The following is a 22,647-nucleotide window of genomic DNA, read 5'->3' as shown; positions in this document are numbered from 1 at the left end:
GGGAAAAACGGGCTCTTTGAAAAATCCTTGAAAGGATTAAAGGGGCTGCTTTAAGGCAAACACCAGGTGGATACACACGTTCTACCCACCCACCTACATGCACAGGCACAAGGAAGGCTTTGGTTAGAAAACACACAACGTTTATCAAGGATTCAAGTCAATTAGCCAGCTTCTGTTATGGCTCCTGCGTAAATAGGATTTTTTGAGCAGCTGTGAAATTTTTACAGCCTGAGTTTGCTGCTTGGCAGTAAGAAAGACTCTCCTCTCTGTAGATACTAGAGAAGAGGTTTCTACTGAGACATATACTATGTAAAAAAAACAACTTTTTTTTTCCATTAAAAAAAATAAAATTATATATATATATATATATATATATATATATAGATATATATATATATATATCTATATATCTATATCTATATCTATATCTATATATATATATATAGATATAGATATATAGATATATATATATATATATATATATAGATATATATATATATATCTATATATCTATATCTATATCTATATATATATATATATATATATATAGATATAGATATAGATATATAGATAGATATATATATATATATATAGATATATATAGCCCAACATTTCTGTTTAAGGTCAATCTGTACCACCACTTTTGTTTTCTTTTTGCAAAATTCCAGAATCGGATTTTCCAGAAAAGGCTTTATGTTTTTAACAATCTTCAAATTCTGAAGTTGTACAAACATTAAATTTGCCTCCTTAAGTGTATGACTTTCATCCTACTTTTTGGGTATCTTTTCATAAGCCTCACTCACTTTGTGCCAGTCACTCCAGCACAAAGACTTTGTTGCCCAAAAGCCAGTTTGTAGCGAATCTGACGCTATGTCAAGTAACACTGTCCATCCGGAAGACAATATTCTGTCCAACTGTTAACTTTCTTATTGATGTCTTCAGATGCTTAAATATTTTCTTAAGGTTTTTTTTCTTTATATGAAAAGTAAAGTTTTTGTCTTAAATAGTAATATAGCTTTTTAATTTATTTACTCTAAACAGTATGAAGGCTGGACCTTTACAAGGTTTTTAACGCCTGTGTATAGTTGCTTGGACAATGCGCAATCAGATATCTGGTATCAGACTTAATCAAGCCTTAGAACTGAATGTAAAACAGCTATAATGGATGTGGGGACAAGCGAGGGAGGACTAAGTGACCAAACTCAAGAAATTACAAAGAAACTTGAGGATAAAAGGAAAAGCTAAGTAAAGGAGCACAATCAAACACAACAGACTGAACAACTCAAGAACAGGTGTTAACAGGGAAACAAGAAGTTAGTGCAAAAGACAAAAAGGACCATCAAAATACACAACAGGATCTCAATTTATAGAGCATAAACAGGCATAATGACATTGCATGTCATTATGAGAGTATAATTAGTAGCCGCTTCTCATGTATTAGGCTTATGTAGGTTAGTCCAACATTGTGATGAATTAATGTAACTATGCCTTGTAATTTCATACGGCGAGTAATTAGGCGATTCAAAACATATCAAACAGTTAAAATCATCATTGTTTATTGTAGCTGATTCAACGGTTGCGCTTCGTGTTGTGTTTGTCACTCACATCGTCCTCAATGAGCTCCATGATGAAGGTGGCCACACTGCCGTTGATCCCAATGAAGAGGTTGATGCAGGTCAACACCACGTAAGCCGTGCTGGGAACGCTGAAGACGAAGGAGGCCGGGTACATCATGGGTGTGATGGCCCATCTGATCGGAGCGAAGCAAGACACAATCGGCGAGATACCAGAATGAAAAAAACTTTCATAAACATTCTGTCCAACTTCAAATTTCCGAGAGGCTATTTCCACACTCATGGAAATAACCACCGGGGTTAATAGTGGTGGCAAATATAAAATTAGCGGTTACTGAATCCATGCAATTTTCAATTCATGAATGCAGATTACCAGGTCAACTGTGCCGGTTCACGACACCAGCAGCCTCTATCAGATCATTTGCATTTCAAGCAAGTGACCCATAAAAGCGTTGCAAAATGGATGCCGCCCACACTTGGCAGAGAGCAGATCAAGTTCGGTTATAAAAGGAGACAAAGTGAAACCGTTATGAAGTGGAGCTGCGGTGGGTTATCCAGTAGCACTGGCAGATCATCTCCATAATTGTATGCTCTCTTGCATGCAATTTATGCAAAATATATGTTTTAGAAAATATATTTACATGAGCTAATCGCTTATTTTTGAACTGATTACATTTGACTCACGGATGGCTTTCTTTGGAGAGAGTTTGTGTGTCTGTTAAGTTGCATTAGGGTTTTACTTTGTTGTGCAATAAAACTTAAGCGCTGTAATTGTTACAGAAATAATTTATTAGTCACAATGAAAAAAGAAAAACAAACTACAATGTTTCCATTATTGGCCTTGGCCTGAACTTTAGAGGCACATTGTAGAATAAAATTAGATACATTTTTTAAATTATTTACTTATAGGGCTTTTTAAAGGTCAGCACTGAGATATCTTTTTTTTTATTTTGCCCTTTCTATGTGTTGTTGTATGCATGCATGCGTGTGTGTGTGTGTTTGTGTGTGTGTGTGTGTGTGTGTGTGCGTGTGCGTGCGTGCATGTGTGTGTGTGTGTGTTAACTTTCCGGAAAATATGGCAGAACAGACTGGGTGTTATTTATATAGCATAGAAATGACTTATTGATTGTCACTGGCTATGAAACTTTGATTATTCCATCAAAACAGGAAACACATAAAAAAAAAGCATCAATAGTTTTAAAATAAAGGAATTGGAATTGCAAACTCTTATATTATTTTTTTAAATCCACTCCTAGATTCAGTACATTTATTCAGTGGGGGTCAGGGGTAGGCTGTGTTTATTTTCTGACAAAATCCTTGGTCCCTAAATTATTGGTATACATAAATGATAAATTGGCTAATTTTATAAAGCGCCTCTCTTATCGTACCGACCCATCAAAGCGCTTTTGATAGAAAATTCACATTCACAAAGCAACAACTGTAACATAAAGGCCACCAAATGAGAAGGACGGTGTGGAAAAACAGGTGAAATCCTGGTTTCACAAACTCTTAGCAATGAGAAGACTTTTGTTTCATTCGTTTGCCATCTAAATGCAAACAAACGTTTGGGATTGAGGCCAGGAAAACGCCTCTTCTGGTCCGCCATAACAATTGTACTAAATGCTGCTGGGACTTTAATTGAAACCACAAGCTTTCACAAAACAATTTCATCCATAAACCAGTCAAAAAGACTACATCTCTAAGATACCACTTGTCTTCCGTAAATCACAGTTCAGGCTAGCCATTTTCCACACACATGGAAGCTCTTAAAACTCAAAACGGTCAGTGCATAACCAAAGAAGGCATGCAATGGCGCTCTGTGGGGTTTGATATACAGCGCAGACAAATGACAATCAAGAAACTCCTAAACTGAGAAACGCATGTGGCATGTGACACGTGACACCTTCGTTATTATTATTATTTTTTTTTTCTACTCCTAAGCATGACTGCTACTGAAAAACTTGATGCTTGGCTAAAGTCCAGTGGTCTGTTCTGTCTGGAAGCTCTTCAGTGCGACTTCTCCAGTGTGTGTTAGTGGTGAGAAGTGACATGAGTCAAACAGGCACCATACGGAGCTGGTCTCTGACTGTTTTGGGCTGAAATTTCCCAACGAGTTGGATCTGCAATCCGTCTATAAAAGCGTCACACTCTCGAACCGTAACCTTGGACTTCCTCCGCACAAGTCGGATGATACGGAGTTTTGACCACCTCATACAGGTCAATCTGTTGACTGTTCCAGCGAGTGCAATCGCCGATAATCTGGTAAGGTTGATCTTATCTCACTTCTGGGTATTTTCCTTACATTTCATGCCAATAAATTGCATAAAATAGCCCTAAAAGCATTTTAAATGACTGCGGACTTAGCATTAACGGCAGCTAAGCTAAACCTGGCAAAAGGCTAGAGAATTTAGCCACAGCAAACTGCTGATACTGATTAACAATTAATATGCTGATTCATAGTGTTTGAATTAAATTTTGTCCCGATTTTCCCCTTTCTGACAATCTTAAGGATGTCCTGATTAGCGGGATGGTTTGTAAGATGGTATGCAGCCTGTCGTGTTTCCCCGAGGACAATTAAGAACGCAGCCTGTTGCATGTGTCATGTAACCAATCAGAAACTGAGGTTTTGGAAACATGGAGGGAAAACACAACTGCCGTGCTGAACCACAAAGCGTGATGGACATCTGTCACGTCTTCTGTTGCGTTTCCTCTGTTCAACTTAGTCCACAAACTATCGACATCGCTTTATTAATAATTTCCCTTTGCAATTATTTATACTTATTGGTAGTCAAAATGAGACTCCTATTGCACAATAATGCAAAACTGATTTATTTTGGGTCCTGTTATTCAATAATGCCTCAGACAGTGAGAGTAAAACAATAACTGCTAGATTGATGAACTCATTCAGCTTTACAAAAAAAATAAAAAATAAAAATCAGCCATATAGCAAATGTGCGACAAGAACAGAAATTAATTGATATAACTATGAAGACGGTTGAACTGAAAATTTTAATTAACTTACCCATAAAAAATGAGGAGCAGTATCAAAGCGGGCAGATTCGGAGGTGAAACGTAGGCTTTTTGTTGAAAACAGAGGAAGATCACGATCACGATGAAGCAGGGCACGATGTAGTTGCACTGTCAAAACGATCATGAAAATGAAACGTGAGCAGCGATCTTAAGCAGACAATTTGTGTTTAATAAGAGAAGTTGGCCTACAGAGCACCAACAGTTGGACTGCAACACTTTGACAATGTTTTTTTTAAAATCTACTTTCTTTTTCTCTGATTATAAAATCAGTGAATAACTTTTCAATTAACACTTAAGTGTACCCAGCTTTAACTCTCTAATTAATTCAGTGATGAAGAGACGCATTTGCTTCTCTTAGAAGTAAATGTTTTCTCAGTTACTGAACAACTGTGCTATGATACTGTGACATTATATATATATATATATATATATATATGTCAATCATCATTGTTAATTTATTCCATACTGAATTAAAAGGTGTCGTATGGAAACTGTTCAGTAGGGCATTTCAAAACATCTCTGCTGAATCTGTACATTATCTTTGATTGATCATATAGAGAATTTAAACCCTAAACTATCCAAAAAATGTCATTTTGTTTTCATTACTTTTAATAGACATCACTCAAAGCTAATCTTAAGGATAAATTATTGACCTGTACATTAAGGAAATGGGGCCAAAGGGGGAACAAAAACAAAAACTGATAAAGTAACTGGGAATATTTTAGTACCTAAAGCAATGATAAGTAAGGAGAGACAGTGTCTGTGCCAACAATAAAAAAATAAAAAAATAAAAAGGAAGGAAGAATGACCATGATTATTTAAAATTAAGATTTTCCTGGACTGGATGTGAAGGTGCTCCGCGGTCACAGTATTTTCTGAAAAGCATCTGGTGTTGTTTTGTTCACAAGAGACTAAATGTAGTGCACTCACAGCAGAAAGTAGTTCATATTTTACGCACTGTAAGCAAGGCAACTGAAGCATCATACCATGTGGGGTTACAAATAGCTTAAGCAGGAAAATCCCACAACATCAATGAGTCATGTAAAAGTGAAACATCAAGCATAGCAACAGCAGAAAGTTTACAGGAATAATTGCAATAATGCAGTAGGTGTGGGGGGAGCAGCTGTCTTTTTGTCTGAGGGGTGTGATCTCTTCCACATTTTGAAAACACTTGCTTTAAACTCAGTAGAAAGCTTGGTGGATATTTAATTTAATGTACCTTCTTTGTGCTTTAGAGAGTTTCCAATGGAGACATGTTCAATATTTTTATGTTTTGATTGTATTTGTTTGGTAATGCAGTCCACATCGGAAAACAACAACAAAAAAATCTTCAGTCTGGCTCCCTAGGTGCATTTGTCCTCCACTTAGACTGCATTTATTCACAATAATGATGTGTGCCCTGATGGTATTTCGTTACCAAAAGAGCCTGATGAAATGTTTACTTCCATGATGCCTGGGGGAAAGTACCAGTAAGCCTGTTGAGCATAACCAACGGGGGCAGCTGCTGTCGATAATTACGCCTCAGCCTATAACAGTGTATCAGGTAAAGCCCTTTTCCCTGTGGCCGGTGCTGTCAGAGCTGCATTATCAATTACAGTGGATTGAAATTTTTCACTCATAGCCCTAGGTGGGAATAAAATCTTTCGGATGTCAGTGAGTTAAGATTATAAAACAAGAAATAAAAAGGCCTTCGAAGCGAACCTGGAAGGATTAAAGATCGCATGTTTAGCAGCACACGTTCAACATTATTAATTGAGATTTAATCCTTCGAGAGCTGGAACAACACTTACCATATCCCAGACGAAATTGGTTACCCAGTAGACGGTCGGGTTTACGCCGCTGACAAATTGCAGATGCTTGGCTTTGCTCACCCTCTCCTGGATTAGAAAGAGGACGAAGCTGGCAGGGATGAAGGACATGGCGAAAATAACACAGATGGACACCACCACGTCTGTAGAGGTCGTCGCCCTGCGGATCAAGAGATAACGTTTTAGATTTAAAGTGAAGCAGAGAGGCAAGTGTACAAAAAAACAAAAAAAACAAAACATACGTAGCATTTTATAATAGGCATGAATGTCTGATTTTGAGCTTTGAATTATTCTATTTAGACTGTTCTATTATCCATGCTGAATAACTCTTAAATACAAACAGTTGGGTGCATAGGGTTAGGGTTAGCTTTGGTTCAGAGAATTTATAATGCAAGTTTTATAGCACTTCTAGTGTTGCTCATTAAAAATAAATCAATGCATACAATCAATCACGCAAATAAAAATTTAGGCTTCAGAACCTCGGTATGATCAGCGAAAATGGGATTTTAGATTCTGTGTACATGCTTTCTTGTAATTCTACTTAGCGAGATGTACAAACAGAAAACACCTCTTCAAAACAAAACATTCCAACGATCCCACAAACGTCAAAGAACCTCGGAGGACCATTGTAATCATACACTGGTTTGGTGAAGACATACCTGTGTGCTTTTTACTCATAAACTGATACTTAAATGTGTATTTTTAATTTAAAGTGTCCCAACACAAAAGCGTATATTAAGTAGTTCACTTCTCATTCACTTTATTTATTTGCATGGCTCCATCAAGTTGCTTACATCCTTATCATTTCTCACTAGTTTGCAAACCCCACATTTTGTTCCATTTTTTTTCCCCCAATCACACCAATATGTTACAAGTACAGGAGGTTATTTCAGACAAAACAGATTTTTCGTTGCCACACATTCTTTTTAATACAGTTCTCCTTCTGAAAGGTCCTTCAGTCCAACTGTTTAATTAGCACCGGATAAAAATGATTTTCATTCTTTAACCCCCGCTTTCCGGTGCTTCCGTCCCGCTACATCATTTGCATATTAAATCAGCTGCCCCTGTCACATTTATCATTGACAAACAGGCACCAATTAGAGCACATAAATACAAAATAATTTACACCGAGTTGGTTCCGGCCCACGTTTCTGCCGGTTTCAAGGGGCTGTGGGGAGGTAATGCAGGGGACGTAACACTGAATGAACCAGCTCTGAATGCTTGAAGGTGGTTAATTACTGTGAAAAGAGGACAAGCAATCTGCTAATTAACCAATAATGGAAGGACAAGAAAGATGAACAGTGGGAGGAAAGCTGGATAGAAGGTATTGCTCTCCTTCAGGGCATTTTATTTATTGCTGAGGGCTGCAGAGCGAAGTTTTAAATGCAACAGTGAAAGGAGGCTGTGGTAAATACAGAATATAAAAAATTTTGCACAGTGACCAATATGTGGCTCATGCAGGACTGTACAAGAAATATAGCAAGTAAGTTTGAAGCAGTTTTCCAATGTTTTTATAGATTAATTTGTTTTACAGTCACTTAAGCTGGAGGTTTTGTCATCTGCCAGAGAAAACACTTCAGTGCAGTTGAGGAGAGGGTAGATTTTTTTTAAATAACAGAAGAAAATGAACAAAGGTGATACTTTTGTATTGGTGCAGATGAAAAACAGTGAACACATAAAAATTGAGCTGCAATTTTACTTGACTTCTCTTTTACTTTGAAAAAGTATTCTCTCTTTTTTTTTTTTTTAAACATCACACAAGTTTAAAAATGGCTGCAAAGCATAGAGGTGTCAAAACAAACTGGTTGATGCGTCCAAAAAAACAATAACACACGATTAGAAATTACCTCGAGAATTGCACAATTACTGTCTGTTCATAATATATATATATGTATATTTCTTTGTGAGAGGCTTATATTTAAAATCCACTTGTTGCAGATTATTTGAGAAACAAAAGGCCTTGTTGGATGTTTTGGCCATTAGACAAAACATTAAAATTAGAGCTAATGGTCGCTAGAGTGCTCTAGCGACCGTTAGAGCATAGAGCATGGGGAAAGTTCACACAAATATAGTCTGGAAAAAAAAAAAATCGCATTTGATAGGGAAGAGAAGGCCAAAACTTATTTTTTTCTTCTTAATGTATTCATTTCCAACCATCAAACCTCGTGAAGAAAATCATTAACCCTTCCATGCATGAATTATGATCCTTTGTGTCAGGATTTTTTTCCAATTTTTTTTAAATTCTCTTCTTAAGGCATAAAAAAAGGTAGGAATTTTATCTGTAAAAAAAACAATATATATACTATATAGACAGACAGACAGACAGACAGACAGATAGATATTTATGTTTTAGGTGATCAATTGTAATTTTCTCCAAATACAAAGTTATTTGTAAAATACACCAGTAATATTGTTCTTTAGGGGTTATCTGATGTCACAGTATTTTTTTTACCTGCAAGAATCGCCTACAGTAGAAGGAGGGACCGAGTCGGTTGGCATGCTTTTCTGTCTGTCGGCCATATTGGATTTAACAAAAATAATTTATTTTATCCAATCAGTGGTGGTGAGCATTGTCACTTCGAACCTAAAAGGTCTCTGGTTTGAATGTGAGCTGTAGTTTTCTTTGGTAAAGTTGTCACGTTCTCTCAGTAGTTATGGGAGTTCTCTCAGGGTGCTTCTCTGCTACCAGTACTAAGTCATTCATAGTTGGTTAAATTATTATTCTAAAATGTGCTTAATTATGAGTGTTTATACTACAGATACTTTGTCTCTTAGTTTTCTATGTGAACACTTTTTTTCCCAGACAAATTACACAGGAGGTTTTGTTCCCTTAATGAACATGGCGGTATTTATTTTTCACGTTTTCACAGACTGAATGGTAAGTCATTTTTACCATAACAGATTTCCAGATTGAAACTGTCAGATACGCTGACTCCTCAACCTGCTTGTACCAACTTTTCTTTTTCAAACAAATAATGGGACAGAGCAGTTTTATTGATCTTTTCTTGTTTACGGCTAAAAACGGCGAGTGCTCACACTCGCCGTAACACTCGCCATGTAACACTGTCATTCTGATTAAAGAAGCAACGTACACTGAGCTTTACTGCTGTGCTTAATCGGGTGCCTTCCCCCACCTGTCAACGTTTTTTTTTTGGTTTTTTAATGCCCTGACACCCATCTGCTTTTTCAATATTAAGGAAAGTGCCATCTAATCTTGAAATGATAGCTCTTAAATTATGTCACGCTCTGGACCGCGAGGTAGAAAAGAAGGAGAGGCTCAGGCTGAATCTACGGCAGACAGAATGTCGTAATTATCTCCGGGCGCCACCTCCCCCCCTAACTCAAAGCTGTCGTTGGCCCCCAGGCACTTCATAAACACCAGACTGGCTGCAGATTGGGAGCATGGATGGAAACCAATCTCAATGAAAAGCAAGGAGCCTGTATTTTGTTACGAGATATGATTGTGATTATCTGCAGCAGATGGATGCGATGCTACAGCCAAAATCAACAACAGACCACGATGATGATCTAAAATACACGGGACAAGCATCTATCCATTCATTACTCAGTAAATGAAGTATTAATCCGGTGCAATATGCAGTGTCTCTCATGTCGTTTATGAGGTATTGGAAATGAATGGTGCCAATACTATAAATGTTGTGATCATCCATTGATTTGCCCAGTACTTTATAGCCTCTGTTCTTTCTTTTTTTTTGCATTCCTTGCTGCGCCTTGTCTTCCATTTCCAGCTCTGCATTTTTTTGAATGAAAATACGTCTAAACTACATCTGAAGCATCTATAAATGTTAAAAACTAAGCTAGATTTGATCTGCTTACAAAACAAAACATCTCAAAGGGTATTTAGACAGTCAATAGCTGAGATTGGAGCAAATAACCCCAATGGGACTATGGCAACGTAAGATCAAAAGCATAGTGGTCAACATTCAAATTGTATTTAAAAGGGATATTATTGTCAGCGGTGGTACTGGCTAAGCTTAACTGGTACTAAGGTGTCCCCCCACCAACACACCACCACCAACGGCTAAACTGGTTTATAAAGAGCAGAATAAATCACTTTTCTACATCTTTACGTTTTGACTGCCAAGTAAATCTGAGTAAAAACAAGACTAATTGGCCAAGCATCATTTTCCTATTATCTTATTGTGCAGCCCGTGTACATTGTGGACTATGAGTTCCCTGTTCTTAGCTGACAGGAGCAGCAACCATTATGGCCTTTTAGTGGTATGGACAATTGACTGTTCCCTTTCTTTCAACGCGACACAAGCTTATTCTCATCTCACCGCGATGTGTTTATGTGTGAAACTCCCAACTGAAATGAGAGTTTCAAGAGCTGACTTTACACAGATAATGAAGAACTTATGAACTACAGCAACAATCTTGATTCTTCAAACTGTTTTTCACTTATATGCAAGGAGCAGTTTTGCTACAGGGTGGAAAATGAACCTAATGAGGGAGTGACAGCAGAGGGAAATTCACCTTAGCAACACATGCTGGTAAGTTGCAAGGTAAGGACTCCTCTCAGTCTGATTCTAGTTGTTTATGAGATTTGTATGATGAGGACGGCAGAAATAGGTTAGTTTTAGATTAAGTACAGTCAAAATTAAATAATTAAATCTCAACTGTCAAGCCAATTAAAACATAACTAAATACATTTTAAAAATATATCCCCAAAAATCACCGCATTGCATCCAGTTGCTTTTTGCATCCAGAGAAAAAGCCACAGGGCCCAATTAAAACTGGAAATCAAAACGCATCTTCTGATACTGCTGCAAAATACGGTATTAAGACCAATGAGCCAAATATAGATACATTTAGATCAGAGCCTTTTTTTTCTTTTTGAAGGACATAAAATCTATGAGATTTTCCTGTATTTAATCTCCAGTTAAATACAGGAAGTGACACTTAACATAGTGTCACTTCTATGGGATAGTTGAAGGGTCAGTGTTATAAAAAAAAGAAAAAAAGAAAAGTGATCCCTGCTGGAAACTTGCCAGTAACAATACAGGCTAAAAGCATGAGACTGTATCTTCTGACATCTCAGGGATAGAAAGGTTTCTTTGGCCACCAACAGCAGAAGTTAAAAAATAACGTTCTCTCAGGTATATTTGACGAAGACTGAATTTTAAGAAGGAAACTAAAGGTAAACACTGCAGTGAGTCTGCTGACAGTTTCTTTCACCTAACAGTAGTAAGAGGTCAAAACACATTTATATCTAGAGGCTCTATCTGGAATCATCAAGTAAACTAACTTGCATGACTTTTCTTACATTGTTGGAGGAAACAGATGGAAGTGCACATAGTGTGTGGTTTCAGGGAGCTGAAACCACACACTTTTTGTTTGGAGGCTATAGTAGCACCGTCTTCCTAACGTAATTCCTAACATACGGAAATTATAGTTTGTTTGAAATAAACGAAATCGCCTATGTTTTCATTAAACATAGGCAATGAGTTAAATAATAATATGCAAAATGAATCAAACGCAAGCAACTTTGTTCTGTTGTGGCATCATGTGTGCTGTTGTTAAAAAAAAAACACTTTACATGAATCTCAATGTGATTAGAGATTTTGTTGGGCATAAAGTCATGTGATGTCTTTGAAATATATGTGGCCCTTTTTATGCATCGCTGAGAGAATTTTGGGGGGTAGAGAACAGAAAGTAAAAGGGGGAAGGTGTTGGAACAGCATTTCATGATCCGCTAAACTATAAAAAGGTTTTCCTGGTAATATTTGACTCTTGAATATTTGGGACTCGAGGTAAAAGGCCGTAAGCAAACTCTGACACAAGCTTTATACAAAACCTTAAAATATGTGGCAAACCTTTTTCAATATTTGTAAGGTTTTATCCGTTTTGTGCATTTATTATTTTGACTGTTTGATTATGTAGGAGACCTCAGCATCCATGTTGAGGACCCATAAAATATGTCGGGGGGGTTGGGGGGGGGTTATGTTTATTGCTCGTTTTCACAATTGATGTAAAGCTCTTCGAAATGACTTGTTGCTGAAATGTCAAATCGTTGCCCCATTACAGAGTACAATGCTTTTCATTGTTGTACCTGTGCGTGGCCAGGAGGTAAGTAAAGCATCCGCATAGTCAAATATGTGAGATTATTAAGTAACGTCACTGGAACCTTTTGAGTTGCAGTGGAACAGTTTCTGTGGCGGCGGTGCACTCATGTGGTGGAATTTCTCCAAAATTGTCTCTAGCAAGCTGGTTAATGTGGTGACCAAGCCGAGCACACTATGGTGCTAAACACATAGGAAGAGATGATTCGGGAGCCTTATTTTTCCATTCCATTATTTCTTTCAATTCCACTGAAACGAAAAGGCTGATGGATAATATTGTGAGGAGGGGACAAGAAACGCCAACGGGGCTCTTTGATTTCGCTTACATGGCCGCAGAGGAGAGCTGCTCCTTGGTGAGATTTAGCGGGTGATTAGAAACGGAGATGCCGTGGCGGCGTGGATCCTCTCCCTTGGGAAGGTTTCCTCTCAGGATGCCATTGTTGGCCACACTTAGGAAGGACACCATGCCATGCCATGCCTGATTGTAGAACCACACCTACAAAACAGAGAATGTACTAGAAGTTATATGAGATTTAGCATTTATCTACATATCCAAAATTATGAAGCAACATTTTTTTAAAAATATTCTAAGATCAGAAAAAAATAGATTAAAATACATGCTTTTGATAAATTATTTTTTACTTACCGCAGTTGAAAAGGTAAGGACTAATGCAAAATTCAGGTGATATGATATGATCCCCTCAAGATTTATTGGCATACTCTCCTCAATATGTATAAATAAAGACTCAATCTCACACTAAAAGATTTTAGAAAAATCCGATACATTTGAAGAAGAAGAAGTTTCCTTTTTTAAATAATACTGGGATCATTATGAGAATTTGAGGTATAGGCATTAGGATCCAATAGATGGCAGTAGTGCAACAATAATGGATAAAAGCTGCTGTTGAAATCTAAAGAAGAAGAAGAAGAAGAAGAAGAAGGCGCTAATTTTCATTTAGCACATGCTAGTAGCAGACACAAAGGATCAGCACTTTTACTGTTCGGAAATTACCGTAATAAGGTCAATTAAATCTAAACTTGGCAACTTTTTCTTTTTCAACCGTAATAAATGTGATATTCAATTGACCTGTTATGACTCAAATTTTGGGTGTCCACTCCCCTCTGCTGCTGCTGCATCGTTGTGGAAAACCTAGAGTGGCAGAGATATCTGCGGCTTATAGCCCAGTACAATTTCTGACACCTACAATTGTGAGAAAACTAGAACACCATTTTCAGTTCTTTGTATTGTTCACATTTTAAGTATATTTTTTCTATCTGACAAAAAAGTTATATCAAATGACCTAAAAAGGAAAAGAAAAAAAAAACAGCCTCTACTACTCTCTAAGCAAAAGATATATAAAAAGTATTTTATAGATGAGAGAAAGTGAAGCTTTCCACCACCAGCGTGAGTTTATGTGAATGCGTGAATTACAGAATGTAGTGTGAAACACTTTGGGGTCCTCTTGACTTGATAAAGTGCTATCCAAGTACAAGCCACTTACCATTTACTATTTGCCCCCTAAAAGTTTATGTTACCCCGTTTGGCTGTCAGAACCTCAGCGACGCTTCTTATAGCCATCTAACCTGTCTTTTAAAGGTTACCCCACTACTCACTTCAAGTGGGAGATGTTTTAGGAATTTCTTGAATGGACAACCCATTTTAATCACCCAATAGGATCTGGACAAGATCATGGTCTGAGCTGAGACAGTCCTTGGTAAATTTACTATTATGTTTTGGATCATTGTAAGCTCAGAGCATCCAGTTATGGTTCAGTTTAACAGATGAGGAGAGTGGAAAGGAAACTCTCTCAGGCTCATTGTTAAGAGAAAAGGAACAAGTCTCCCCGACAGCCCTTATCTCTCCATAAGGGAGAGATGTCAAGCATAAGACCCGATGGTGCAACCAAGATGAGACTCAAACTGAGTAGCCCAATCATTGTACTGCTGATTGTTTTAAAAATAAATATTTTATTAAATGGGATTTATTTTCCCACTGCAAACAAAAACTCAAAGTTAGGCCGAGATTGTGCTATGATACAAGTTAAACTTAAAGCTTTAGGCTCATCTGTACCCTTTTCATCTTCAATAAATGAGGAGAATGCTTAAATTAAGAAAGACTTCTTAAATCAATGTAATTTTCTTGTAGAGTATGGAATGACAAAAGTACAATTTCTCTACTTGTTAGATTTTCAGTTGGAGTCCGAGAAGCCAATGCTAGCAAGTGAATCAGCTAGCTTGGTTGTAAGCCGTCACCTTTACCAACAAACTTGATAATTCTTTTAGACTGCTGTGACTGTAGACTGCTGCTTAATTCACGTAGTTCAGTCTGTGTGAATTATAGCTTTTATTTCTTAGCTAACATGAGTTGCATCTGGTGTGGTCTTCTGCCACTGTAGCCCACTCCATTGATTCAGAGCTTGTATTCTGTGTAGCAGGTTTGCATAGCTACAATTACCCCTCCACATTCTCGAACCATTCCGCCTATTCTCCTCTAAACTCTGATTTTAAAATAATTTTTTTCGTCAGTGCAATTCCAAGTTACTGGACATTTTATTTTCTCTTTTTTTTAGAATATTCTCTATTAACTTGGTAATGCATAGAGATCCCAGCATGTTAGCAGTTTCTAAAATATTCAGACCAGCCCATGTGGTAACGATAACCATGCTGCCTTTAAAGCTACTTAAATCAGTCTTTCTTCCTCATATTGTTAAACGGTTTCAACTTCATTACGACTTATTTTACCACACACAGCCAGATGCCCCTATGTGATTGGTCAAGAATTCAACAGGTATGACTGCCTAATAAATAAACCAGATAATTTGTCTTAAACTATAATGGCCATAAAGAAGCAGGTGAAATATATTATGAGCATTTGTTGTTGCTATGATCTATAATAAAACACTGGTACCGTGGGACACTCCTCTAATGTTTTGTGCTGTAGTTTTGTGCTTCAAGACCACTGCTCAACCAAGTGTTTTTGCTTTTTTTTTTCTAAAAGAAAGGAGTTCAAATGACATTCTGAGCTTGTTGGAGGAAGTACGGACCATCAAAAATAACCAATTGCAATTAGAAACGTATATAATATATTATTTTATTAATTGGGCATCAGTCATCTCACAGTAAAATCCTGATGCGACACAGAGCGCGAGCCGTGAAGCAAAAATATTTTTAACACATTCTTTTTCATGTGATTCTCTGAGCCTTTGGTTGCTGGGGAGCTGAAGAAGAAGAAGAAGAAGAAAAAAAAGAGGATGAAAGAAAGTGGGTGTGAGAGAAGACTCCCCGCTGGTAGTTCAGCGATAATTAAGAGTGGATGGTGTCTGAGTGCCAGCCTAACACAACGCGCCATCACAAAGGAGCCTGTGAAGGAATTAGCACACGCAGACACACGCACAGGTGTGCACTCTGCCTCGCTTTATCTCAGGAAAAATATCTGCCATTTTATCAGCAAACCTCTCCAAAACATCAATCGTTCATTCAAGACAGACGGGGTTTGAGAGCACGAGGCTCGTCTACTAAATGCGTAGTTTTGACAAGCAGAGTGGAAAAATCCTGTTAGAATTTGTACTTTTTAGAAAAATTAAAGGGCATCAAAGAATTCCAAGGAGGAGAGAAATTCCCAGTAAGAGAAGTGTTTGATGTTTGTAGGGGGGATTCAACATAATTTCATAATTTAAAACAAATTTACTGAATTTGAACAGACTTGATTTTTTTTTCTTTTTTTTTTTTGTCAGTTCTGCTTAAGGATATTCAAAAAACATCAAAGATGGGTTATTTTAGTGCAATTTAATATGGACTTTGTTCATTATTTGAGCCACTCTGTCTCAATTGCTGACACTTTCATGAAACTATCTTCATTTTTGTGTGTTTTTTTTTTTGTGATGTAAAAATCTAAGACGTTAACATTTATAACATACTGCCTTTATGTTCCTTTTAATCAATTATGGTTGCTCTCAAACTCTAAACCACTTCTATGTAGCTCCGGCTGCATGTTCAGAATCGATGTCCCAATTGGAGGTAAACCCCCACATCAGTCTCAAGTCTTCATTCTGACAGCTTTTTTCCCAGAATTGCCCTGCATCAGGGCGACTTCGGCTAAGTGGGAGGAGAAGTCATTTTGCAGTCCGAGAAGATGCTCAACTATTACTTACGACATCACAATTTATGACAGTTTCATTTGAATAAAATGTTGCAATAGCGTTTTCTTGCCTGTGTGCTCCATTCCCTTTTAATCACCACAGTTCCCCCCAAAAAGCCCCAAATGCACCACACTAATTTTCACCTCTCCCGCCGTCACACTTTCATCCTCTTTAATTTGACGCAATGGCCTCAGAGTGTTAATACGATACCTTGACATTGTCCCTGGTTCCAAGCTTCTTCAGCACCGCCTCGGCTCTCTGCAGGGTCTGATCGGTGACGTTATCCTAATAAAGACGGGGGAGAAAACAAGAGAAAAACAATCCTGAGACGAAACTTAATTGGATACCCTTAGAAAAGCACCAGTGCTCTTTGAAATGCAAAGTGTGAAGCAGAGGGGAGACAAGAATTAAGTCTTCTGGAGAGCATTAGGGAGTACTGAGCCACTTATTTTACTCAGGCTTCAGGGGAAATAAAATATGCCCACCATATTTCTGATTGCTTTTTTTTCTCTCCTTTTTTGACATTTCTGGATTTGTTATGCAAAATAATTAAAATGAGTGTCACTATTACCAAACGCTGCCTCGCAAATGTAGTCCAACCCATTGAACTCGTACCATATTGTCACATTACAACCTCATTGTTTTATTGGAATTTTATGAAATAGACAAACACTAAGTTGTGGGGTGGAAGGAAAATATTGACTTTCAATTGAAAAAAAGAAGTTTTATGTGCATTTGTAGTCAACCCCCTTTAACTTCAATCACACCCAACTAAAATCCAGTGCAGTAGATTGCTTATAAAACTCATGTAAATTAGAAAATACAGTCCATTGGATAGTAGAACATTGGATGTGTAAAGTGGATGTTTATTGGACATCTGTTTTGACATAATCACACTCCTGACCACTTGGTGAAGATAAATGGACATTTTCAACTTTCCGCACAGTGCAGGTAACTAAATTGAAACAAAAAATGATTCCCATCGCATCATCCAAGTACCATCTCTAACCTGGAAGCCACACTCAATGGATCTCACTATCCGGGAGCTGACAGCACATTAAGGAGTTATGGAGACTTTGGAATACGTCTGTGACCACATTAAGGTTACAGTTGCAGCTAAAACAAAGAGGTAAGAAAGATTGCATGCTGCAAGATTTCCACTCACTAAGGTGAGGGCTAGTAGTATCAGAAAACTCCTCGTTCAGGGAGTCTTGCCGACTTCTGATCACTTTAGTTGGAGAAATGTTCCCTGATTTCAAAACTTTGGCTGAAGTAGTGCTTGTAATTCAAGTGTCCGGCAGAATGGATTCAGCCTCCAGATTAATATCGAAACATCCGTGAAAATCAACTGTCCAAGGCACACAAGTGGGTGGGCATCTCTAGTCCTTGCATACCAGGTGAAAATTATCAGACTGCTTTCATGTCACTGGAGGTGAATCATCCATAATTTAAGTCCAATTGTTTGTTTTCATTGCTCATATACAGTTATTGGGGCCAGAGTCAGTGGTATTTGTCACTGTGGAGAAAAAGTCATATGCTTTCATCTGCTTGATGGGTGATAGCACAATGTGGATTCTCTGAGAATATTGTCGAAAAGCCACTGGGAGGATAACACCTGCTATTTGTTAGAGAACATAAGGAAAACAATGCATTATGAGGATTCAGAAAAAAAAAACAGCAAAACTGTCAAGAATACAGTTGTGGAGAAGGTTATATTTACAAAATAATAGTTTTGAACATCTGAAGCACACTGCTCAATCTATCATCTGACCATGGAAAGAGTTAGGCAAACTGTAACCCAGTGCTTCTCAATTCCAGTCCTCAGCCCCCCCTGCTGTGCATGTTTTGGATGTGCCTCTATACCAGAACAGCTGATTCAAATGATTGCATGACATCTTCTGCAGCCATCAAGTACTGCAGAAGCCTGTTAATCATCCAAAGATTCAATCCAGGTGTGCGGCAGAAGGGAAACACCTAAAACATGCAGGGCAGGGGGGCGTGAGGACCGGAATTGAGAAACACTGCTGTAACACAACCATGAAGTGGCTGTCAACCCAAATGACAAGTTGGGACAGAGGAGTATTACTCAGTAAAACAGCCAACAGTCTAAGACAACTTAGGAGATGGAGAGACCAACAACAGAGGAGGCAACATGACTCCCTAGGACAATTATTAAAGGGAATCCAAATTAAGAGCACTTCAGTGCGTCATATTGATAGGTGTACATTTCATATTCAGTGAAAGGATTTAGATCTAACCGTATTCACGTAGTAGAATATCCCAGTTATAGTCAAATTTGTGGCCAGATTTGAAAGTCATGTTCACTTTCCAAAGAAGAATGGGCAAAAATTTCAGCCCCTATAAGTGCAAAGCCGGTAAAAGGCCTTCTATGTGTATTTGCAGCAAATGGTTGTTCAATAAAGTATTTAACTAAGGGGGCTAAAGAATATACAGATCACAATTTTTAGGTTTTTATTTGTACAGAATTTTGAAAACCCTATTCAGTTTTTGTTCCACGTCATATTTACGTTCTCCTCTGTTTTACCATAAAAGAGAAAATTCAAATGAAACACACTGGAATTAGCGGTTGCAATGTCACAAAAAAACGTGAATACGTTGAAAGGCAATGAGTTATTTTACAGAGCGCTACAACTGTTTAATGACCTCATGTAATCAATCATGCAAGAAAGACAATTAAATAGGATAATAAACACTTTTCAAAGTGGTGAGGAGATGCAAATGTTGGAGGGAGAGCAGACCGGACAGGTTGCATTAAAAGCTGCTGCCCTCCACTTGCCCATCATGTGAAATGAGCCTTGAGATGAGGGCGCGAGATGATGGGCGTCCGATTTTCAGAAGTGGCATGCTGACACCACGCTGCTGAGCCCAGCCGCGAGAGTGCTGAAGACATTACATGTGTGATATAAATGCAAATGGACCTCCTGTTGGACCATCAGAAGCAAACGAAAGGAGCGGGGAAAAAGAGGTTGTGTGCGTGCGTGTGTCGGTGGGTTGCAGGGGGGAAGTGTATGCAGCATCAGAGAAGTCTGAGAAGGTAAAGTGTCAGTGACAACTGGTGTGGGAGGTGGGAGGTGGGAAAAAAATAAGAGGAGAGAAATCAAGAAAGACATCCCAAGAATGCAGGAGTGTGCTCAGGTGCAAATTCTTGTCTGCACTGACACGGCGGCAATGGAAAGGAGAGCAGTGGACAACAAAGAGACATCTCCAGCTCCAGAGACAGTTACAAGGGGCTTATTTCTCTCCATTCTACAATCATTCAGTCTCAAAAACCTATAACGCACAGTGGCATTCTCAGAAGTGCAATACTTTGTCTATTCAGAGCATTTCTTGTCCTCCTTTCGAATCATTCTGCTTGCATGGCTTAACAAAATGTTTACACATCATTTCAGTAAGGCAGCATGAACTCATCATCTTCTTCTATATCAGTGTTGTGGGGGGAGGGGTAGGGGGGAATGAAAGGGGGACAAGGGAAGAGCTCCGAAATCTCTGCTGACAGAAATATTTGTTGAATAACATTCTCTCTGTTCCAAGTCTATTCATGCACAGGGCCGAGAACAAGACTCCTACGCTTGTCTGTGATGCATCCCACAGCAACAACCAAAGGAAATCTTCTTTTTGTGTGTGTGTGTTTCGCTTTTTCTCTCCACTCTGGGATGAATCGTGCCAAGCAGGAAAGAAGAGGCTCCAGTTGGGAGAATTCCCGAGGATTAGCGGCAACTGAAACAAGATGAGAAGTGGGCCAGTAGCTGCCTGAGTCTAATCCTCGACAAACTCCTTCCTGCTCAACAACAATGACAAGGCTAGTTTGGCCCGAAGACCCCAGTCAGTGCCGGGGTTCACGACACACCGCTGAAGTGTGCGAGGGAAGTCTTTTTGACCGTTTCACTGGTCAAATTGCCTGTTTGGCAGTTTTCATGTGTGTGTGTGTTTACGTTGCAGTTGTCCCCTTACTCAGCAAATGGCGTTCAAATTTTTTCATACATTCTCATTCCACATATTGGTAACCAAAAGCCCGTTGTGACAGTGGCTCAACGAGGACTGGAGTTGAAAACACCTGGTCCAAATTGTCCGTTCATGTCTAGGGTAGCATTTAAAACCACCTGGTCATCTATTATTTCCTCCTATATACAGAAATAAAGCTACAGTAAGCAGATATATAAATAAGCAGACATAAACAGGTAGAAAGGACTCAAAGATTATTAAATGAACAGATTCAGTGAGGAAAACTTCCTTCAACGGTTTACAGAAGCATTTCAGGAAACAGTCGCACTCTCACATCATCCAAATACTGTGTGTGCTTTTTTTTTTTTTCCCTTCTTGGCCTAATTATGAAATTTTCAGCACTTAGGGTTTCTGTTTCTTACTGTTCCCAATGCATCCCGCTGCACATAATTCCATTTCTACCTGCTGGATACAGAAAATGCAATTAAGCCAAAATTTAAATGCCCACTTCCCAGTCGGAACTGACAAAGTACAATAAAAAAAAAAAAAAAAAAAGTGCTACTTCCAGTTACCGTTTCACATTGCAAACCTGCCAAGAAGCAGCAGAAAGCCAGACATTTCCCAAGGACAGTGTTACATGTTTTTTTTTTTTGTTTTGTTTTGTTTTGTTTTTTATATCAAGGACAGCAATGCTAGGACAGTTAATGCCCAGCCATTAAGGGCTACATCATTTCTGCTGCTCAAATTAAAGTCACATTAGCATCGAGATCCCGGAGACGCAGGGGGGTAAACACGGGCGAGGATGATGCTGGGGTTGCCCGAAGCCAAAGCAGCCTGCTGATCTTAGAGTAGTTAGAATGTCCACAAATTTGAAATGTTAATGAGTTTATTTGCGGGAGACGAACAAAGAGAGAAAATTAAAAAAAAAAAAAGAGGGAGACAACTGGGCTTGGCATGGAGTTCTAGAAAAACTGCCCCCGAGGCCATAAATACTTTAGCTTGACGATAAAACTATTCACATGAGCTAAACTGACTGAGTTTAAGATTATAAATACAAACGACATAAAAACCATGTGCGAGTTAAAGACCTTAAAGGATTCTGAGCATGAATTGTTTTAAACATGAAGCTTCTTAACTTCTTGGTCTATTTAAAGTACCACACAGCTGTGGTCTGTTGCCATGGACACTCAAAGACAGATGTGAGGAGTGTTAGTCTTTGCCCCTCTTTCTTATTCCTTTTAAATGTTCTGCAACTCATCAAGGTCTACACACTACAAAAATTAAGAGCCACCGTCAACACAACACAGGCAAAAAAAAAAAAAAAAAAAAACTAAAAAAAGAAAGCGATGTTTAAATGTGAGAGCTGCAGCCTTGATGTCAATGCTGAGACGTCGCTGCGCCTATAAGAACTCATTTAAAAGCCAAGTCCTGAATCGAAACGTGTCTCTTTATTTATTGCTTTAATAAATAAAACTTAATATGATTTCATGTACTGCGACAGACTGGCGACCTGTCCAGGATGTACCCCGCCTCTCGCCCGGAACGTTAGCTGGAGATAGGCACCAGCACCCCTCCCGACCCCACTGAGGGACAAGGGTGTTCAGAAAATGGATGGATGGATGGATGATTTCATGTATTTATTCTTTTCATATTCTTTTTGGAGCTTACATGTAGGGTTATTTTCTTCTGTGCAAAATTTAACTTTGTGATAGGCTAATCTATTTAACAAAATACGTCTGAGCAATCGTTTAATGAAGTTGTCCAAAAGACAAAACACGACAGTCTAGACTACAAATCTAAACAGTGATTTACAACGCCAAAAAAATCGAATTGAGTGCCAACAATTTGAAAGGCGCATCAATTTTTTGTTTGTAAAATCACATAATTATGCACGTCTTTTTTGATCATTGGAAAAATCTTTATTTGCATTTTTAAATTTTATTTTATTCTTGTATGGGAATAAAGCATCACAAAATTGCATCTGGGCTAGATCCAGTCTGACCTCTTTCAAAGTCGTGCACTGCATTTAGCTCCGTCGCTCTTCAGTTAC

At 38.3% G+C, this 22,647-nt stretch overlaps 1 protein-coding gene across 1 annotated transcript in view; it reads right to left on the bottom strand.

Annotated features, from left to right (window-relative positions):
* The window catches only part of LOC106944166 (ATP-binding cassette sub-family A member 1), a 194,754-nt gene that overhangs the window by 55,188 nt on the left and 116,919 nt on the right, over positions 1–22,647 (bottom strand). Inside the window, exons 35-39 of the mRNA XM_015027397.1 lie at positions 16,845–16,919; positions 12,822–12,991; positions 6,395–6,572; positions 4,597–4,712; positions 1,606–1,750 (exon numbers count right to left, since the gene is read on the bottom strand). Of these exons, the coding sequence (XP_014882883.1) occupies positions 1,606–1,750; positions 4,597–4,712; positions 6,395–6,572; positions 12,822–12,991; positions 16,845–16,919 (684 nt within the window). The remainder of the gene's footprint in view (positions 1–1,605; positions 1,751–4,596; positions 4,713–6,394; positions 6,573–12,821; positions 12,992–16,844; positions 16,920–22,647) is intronic.

Source organism: Poecilia latipinna, unplaced genomic scaffold, assembly GCF_001443285.1.
Source record: "Poecilia latipinna isolate Pla-1442-1.1 unplaced genomic scaffold, P_latipinna-1.0 Scaffold102, whole genome shotgun sequence".
Classification (NCBI taxonomy): Eukaryota; Metazoa; Chordata; class Actinopteri; order Cyprinodontiformes; family Poeciliidae; genus Poecilia; species Poecilia latipinna.
The sequence above is the reverse complement of the archived record's forward strand: the minus strand, read 5'-3'. Positions and strand labels throughout refer to the sequence as shown.